At 29.4% G+C, this 6,977-nt stretch overlaps 1 protein-coding gene across 1 annotated transcript; it reads right to left on the reverse strand.

Annotated features, from left to right (window-relative positions):
* Positions 1–1,525: 1,525 nt before the first annotated feature.
* LOC145029966 (uncharacterized) lies at positions 1,526–2,845 on the reverse strand. Its single transcript, XM_078978411.1, has one exon. The coding sequence runs from the start codon at positions 2,843–2,845 to the stop codon at positions 1,526–1,528; it is 1,320 nt and encodes a 439-aa protein (XP_078834537.1).
* Positions 2,846–6,977: the final 4,132 nt, after the last annotated feature.

Raw genomic sequence — 6,977 nt, forward strand, 5'->3', positions numbered from 1 at the left:
TCCTCTATTAAACTTTTAAATGAGGGGACCATGGAAAAACCGGAAACCATGATATGATAGCATCGGTCAAACGATCAAACTACGTGTTATTGCCAATCCTAATCATCAAATCACCACGTAATAAACTATATTCTTCGTACCTTGGATACGCAGCATGGGTTGGTTCGATTTGGAAATGGTTTAAAGAGAAAACACCACCGAATAGATTCCCTCCATAAATATAACGCATCATCTATTGTGGAACAAATGCTACCAATTTCTCTCTCTAATTGAAAATTTAATATTTTTATAAACAAAATTCTTATAATAAATTATGAAAATGAAAATAAGATATAAATAGTTCTTTAAACATACATTTTGATCAATGAGTACAATGAAGAATTTGTTTCATCTTATGTATCTCCAAATGAAATACACACGATCGGGTGTTAAAATATACCACAAATGGAAGTTTAGTAGCAATGAAAATACATCAACGTAAATGTGACCGTTCATGATTCTACAAAATTAAAGTAATATGTGATTGATTAAAATTGTCAAAATTGAACTTAAATGTTACTTTTTTTTGAAATGGTTAAAATAGAAACCCTAATAAACATTTACTTTCCTAGTAAGGTCTGGTTAAAATAGAAACCATAATGAACATTTACTTTCCTAGTAAGTTATTCTTTTAAACAATATAAATAAGTTTAGCCGTAGATTAAGTTTGCTATTAAAAAATTAAGAAACAAGACAATTTGTTAAGTAATATGATGTTCATAAAACAAAATATTATTAATTTATCTATAAGAATGTTATGAAAAGTAAATTAGAAATATTACCATATATCTATTAGATATATGACATGAAACCTAATCGGAATGTTTGAGTCCAAATTCCCCAAGTATCATTAATAAAATCTAAATAAGTTATTTACCAATATTATCACGTGTTATGCGAAACACATTTTGTTTGATTACTCTCTTGACACAATTCCTACAAATAATCATCAAATTCACGAAAAGAACATATTGGCAAATCAAGAAACTTCTTAATAGGATCTTAACCTAGAAATATTCGATTTTGCCAACCTTCAATGCAAGTTTCTTCACACATAATAGGTGTTCTTGCTCTGCAAATTGGCTTTCTTCTATTCTAATGAATTAGACCGGAAGGAGTGGGAGATATGGTTCCCTTACTTTTGGTGGACCATACCCTTCTTACTTTTGGTGGACCATACCCTTCTTTCCATCACTCTCTTTTCCCTCACCTAAAAGCCAAGAAGTGGAAGGGAAGCTTTTTCCTTACTTTTTTTTTTTTTTTTTTTTTTAAATAAAATTAATTTTTTTATTTATAATTTTTAAATTAATATCAAACACAAAATTTAATTAAAATTAAAAAACATTTCATTAAGTAAAATAAAAATTACATTAACCATAATATTTAAATAAGTAGAAAAAAAACCGCAAAAAAAAAAAAAAAAAAAAATCAAACAAACTGTAAAAATTATTAATTAATATCCTAATTTTATTTAAACCTAGATACGTCACTCGGAATCATCGTCTTCGTCCTCGCGTTGATCATCTGCATCATTCTCCCCAGCATCACTCTCGTTGTCGGAATCTTCACTTTTGACGAAGATATCAGAATCCTCGTCTGGTTCGTCAAACAAATCATCATTGTAAGATAACTCTTGTGGGGGCTGAATATGAGCCCTATAGATGTGCTCCACCAAATCAGCACGAAGGACCTGATGAAGGTCGCGATTGTGTACTTCTCTTTTATTCACCCTATACTCTTGTGTACCAACGGCTACTCCTTCGACATTTGGCAAAACTTCATTTTCGTTGTATCGGCATATGACTCTTCCTTCGTCTTCAAGAATCATATTATGCAATATGATACATGCATACATTACGTGTTGTAACCTTTTCACCTCATATGACCTTGCCCCGACCGTTAGTACTTGCCAACGTCTCTTAAGTACACCAAATGTTCGCTCCACATCTTTCCTAGCTGACTCTTGCGTCTCTTTAAACTTTTTCCTTTTCGTGTCGTTAGGACATGTAAACGATTTCACAAAAACAGACAAGGGAGGATATATACCGTCAGTAAGATAGTATCCACGCTTATATGCTACCCCATTTACTTGAAAAGGTACATCGTGTGACTTTCCAAGGTAGATATCATTGAATACAGGCAACTGGTCTATCACGTTGATGTCATTGTTTGCACTAGCTGGACCAAAGAATGCATGCCATATCCAAAGATCATGTGATGCGATAGCCTCTAGAATGATCGTTGGCTCTTTGTGGTCGCCTCTCATGTACTGACCACGCCATGCGTTGGGGTATAATGACCAACTCCAATGCATGCAATCGATACTACCTAGCATTCCAAGGAATCCATGTTTGCCTTCATGCACCGTATACAATTGGTGGATATCGTTGATAGTTGGTTTGCGCAAATATTGTTGCCCGTAAACCAAACAGATCGCTTTGCAGAACTTGAAGCCGTGCATTTTTGAATGGGAGAGACACTTTTTTCCCCTTGCATCCATTTTCCATTGGAAATATGGAAAACGGCCTTCCAAATCACCAACAATACGTAAAAATAGTTTCTTACTCATCCGGAACCGACGTGAAAACTTTACAGCGTAGACGGCGTCATCTGCAAAATAATATTCTATAAGACGATTGTGTCTGGCTTCATGATTTCTACATAACGGCGACTTTCTTAGGTTAGGTTGTGCACGTGATGTTTCACCAAGTCGGTTTTCATAGTATGCAACCGTTTTTGCCATGACGGAACCGATAAACTTAGCATCATCTACTGCCGTCGAATCGGATGATGAAGATGATGACATTTTGAGTAATATTTTTTAAAGAGAAATATAGAGAAATATAGATTATGGTTTAAAAAATGATAAAATGTTTGAGTATTTATAGATTAAGAAAGCGGAAGGAAAAAGAATATATATATATATATATATATATATATATATATATATATATATATGTATATGTATATATATATATATATATATATATATATATATATATATATATATATATATATATATATATATATATATATGTTAACGGCTATATAGTTGTTTGAGTATAAAAAAGAAAAAAAAATGCATTGGCCAATGGTTGGAAGAGAGAGAGAGAGAGAGAGAGAGAGAGAGAGAGAGAGAGAGAGAGAGACTCTCTCCCCTCAGATGCTTCCCGTGGTTCCTTTCCCGCACCCACGGTGCGGGATTGGTTCCCTCACCCTACTCCGTCTGACCTTATAATTACATAATCTTCCTTTCAATTGTGCATAATCTGCTATTAATTGATTAGGTTTTGAATTTATTGTGCAAATAAAGTTATATATAGTTATTAGTTTTATATAATTTTTAAATATTAAACTAATATAAATCTAATTAAAATATGATTTTGGATATAAACGTATTTTTTATTGGTTTAGGTGGATATATACGTAAAATCTAAATTTATAAGGATATTGAAGTAATATTTATAGTTTAGAAGGATATGAATGAAATTTTCCCTATATAAAAAAGGTTTTAATAGTAAAAATGAAAAAAAAAAGTATATTCTCTTGAAATATATACCGAAATTCAATGGCAAAAATGAAAATGCACATATACAAAAATAAAAAAATTGAAGACTCTATTATTATAATCATAAAAACAGAAAGAAACATTCACTCAAACTAAAAAACACAAGCATTGAATGTCCCGACATATAAATATACAAATCACACATATATACAATGTCATAGAAAAATGCATACACATATATACATATTATATACAAGTATTATTTGAGACAAAAGATTTTATTATTTCAAACAGAATAAGTTTATCATATTAGACAGAAGACAGAAGAATATTATCATTTGAAACAAAAAAACTTCAAACAGAAAAAGTAAGAAAAAAAATGTTATAGACACACTTGAAGTTATAATAGATAGAAGAAGTAAAGAGCACCTGAATTCGTGTATTCAATGCAATAACGTAGTCTTCCTGATTCCAAATCAATGATCCAATCGTTCCAAAATCCTAATTGTGGAATTATGTTTAAGAGAGTTAGAAATAAAGAATATATATTAAATTTATAGGTGGAATAAACTATTATAGAATAGAAAATGTTGTATTTTTGGATATTTATAATCATTCCAAAATTAATCAAATTAAAATCTTACCATGAATACTAACATTAACAAATATACTTGAAAATTTAAAAATGAATATAATACCTATTAAAATCCATATCAAAAATATTTAAAATCATAAAAACTTAACAAATATACTCAAAATTTTAAAACTGAATATAATAATTATCGAAATCCCTACCAAAAGTATTTCAAATCATATGAAACTTACTCAACAAATTAACCGAACATGTAGAAATGGTCAAGAAATATTCCAAAAAACCACCAACGGACCATTTCTGTAGGATGCAATTAGTCTAATTTTTTGGTTCCTTTTTAGCCCGGTCGAAATGACAAAAAAAGAACAAAAATCGTAAAAATTGGCAAATTGACCAAAGAAAGTCAACACTATTATTTTTCCAAAAATAAATATATATTATATTATAAGACTTTCATATTGTTGTAAAGTTATTTTTGATCATTTTTAACTCATCTAAAAAAAAAAAAAAAAAAAAAAAAAAAAAACCAAAATGCTCAAATTTACCAAAAAGTCTAAAACAATCATTTCTTGTATATTTACTTAACCATGAGCCTTAACAGGGGATAAAACAATCAATAAACCAAATAAACATCAAATTTTATTGCATTTTGTGATATTCTTACTTTGTTCAGAGGTGCCATACTTCTTTTTCATGCCATCTGAATCAAACTAGTGCAAGTTACTTGTAACACCTGCTTCTCTAGTTTTAGGAGTTGGCTTCTCAAGCACTCGTTTATACGCCTGTAACACGCATCACAACATGTTATGTAAATAATGCTGACATGTCATGTCACATAAAATTTAAAGTTTATAACATAAAAAATTATAAACCTTTTGACAGTATTTTTTTAAACGTTCTATCAGGTAGTGATCCACTTTAAGCGGCTCAAGGAAAGACTTTGATATGAATCCATCAACGCCAACAACTTTGGATTGAATTTGCCTCTTCAAATGATAGTAATAACTAATACCCAAATTTAAAATCAATAAATAATTGTTAGTAAATTAAGTTACAATAGAGGGGTAAATCTGTAAATAAGGTATTGTGATTATTATTATTATTATTAATTAAATATATTGAAAACAAATGAAGCTTGAAAAAAGTGTAATATAAACCTCGTGGCACCACCATGCATGTAGCGGGGATGCAAAAACAACTGCATTGTACCCCATAAAGGACAAAATTTTGTCCTCTAAGACCATCTTCAACCCACATTATTTTTTTCTCCAAAAATAGAGTAAAAAATAGGGTAAATAGTATTTCATCTCCAATCCTACTTTATTTTTTACTCCATTTTTAACCCCAAAAAGTATATTTCAAATATATTCTATTATTCCAACTTAGATAGATTATCAAACACACCATTCTACTAATTTAGTTTTAACAAATATATAATCTATATTTTTTTTCATTACATTAATATTAAATAAACAATATTATATTTATAATACACTTATAAATAAATATTATACATGCATTTATAAAAATACTACACATACACATTTTTAATATGTATTTCATTTTTTATATGAATTCGATAAATAAAAATAAAATTTATATTTATGATTAATTAATATAATTTATTATATTTCATAATATTATAAATATTAAATATTATATTTAAACTAAATCTAATAAATAAAATAAACTAGAAATGTATAAATATATAAAATTATGAACTAAACCCGACAACTGAAACTTCATCCCCATATTTGGAGATATGAATAGTATCACCCCATATATGGGGTAATACTATTCATATCTCCAAATATAGTGGGAGAAATAGGATAGGGTTGGAGAAGAATGAGAGAGAAAATGAAAGAAAAAATGGCATTTGAGTGTAGGTTGGAAATGCTTTTAGAGGACAAAATTTTGTCCTTTATGGGGTATAATGCAGTTGTTTTTGCATCCCCGCTACATGCATGGTGGAGGTTTATATTACACCTTTTTTATGGATTAATGTCTTGATAAAAGAAATTTGAGAAATATTTTGATAAAACCCTAAATATATTTTTTTAATACGAAAGTCCCGATTATTTAATATTTTGTTTAAATCAATGAAAAAGTTTTTATTTTTATTTTAACGAAGAAGTCTTTTTTTTGTTTAACCATGAGAAATTACCTAAAGTTCTTTTGCTAGAGCCACAATTTCATCAAGATTTGCAATAGTTTCCTACAAAGATAATAAGAAGTCGATGAACTGTTCCATTTAAAAACTTGATCAATTATCAAAGTCAAAACATATGATTACAAAATACAACATGTTTACCTCTAATGTTTCACCATCCGGAGCAATGTCTCTATCATGAAAAAATAACATATCAACTCCAAGCTTCTCTAGGAACTAAAAATTCACCCTCACTACAACAAAAATGAAAGCAATGAGCATAATGTTGACACCACATTTGACCAAATTTTGACCAAATAAAGTAGTATAAAATCAACTGATCTTACTTCTTCTCTTTGCCATGGATAAAGAATTAGTACCATCTTCCCGTGGCCACATTTTAGTAGCTGCACCAAAAGGATCACCATCTGTTCCAAGAAAAGTTTGCCGAAAATTAACACTAAATCGCATCCAGTCCTATCATAACCAATTCCATAATCAATAGTTCATTACCCATCGTTTGGTATATCAATAAACATATATTTGCTTCATGAAATGTAGAATTTTTCAAGAAAGAACCTTCATATTTTTTTCAAGAATCTCCTCATTGGGGTTATACCATTTATATGCAAGTGGATTTTTGCTTTTGTGTCCCTACACTGAAACAATAACATAAAGCATGAATGATT

Source organism: Lactuca saligna, chromosome 2, assembly GCF_052625555.1.
Source record: "Lactuca saligna cultivar CGN05327 chromosome 2, ASM5262555v1, whole genome shotgun sequence".
In the NCBI taxonomy this organism is placed as follows: Eukaryota; Viridiplantae; Streptophyta; class Magnoliopsida; order Asterales; family Asteraceae; genus Lactuca; species Lactuca saligna.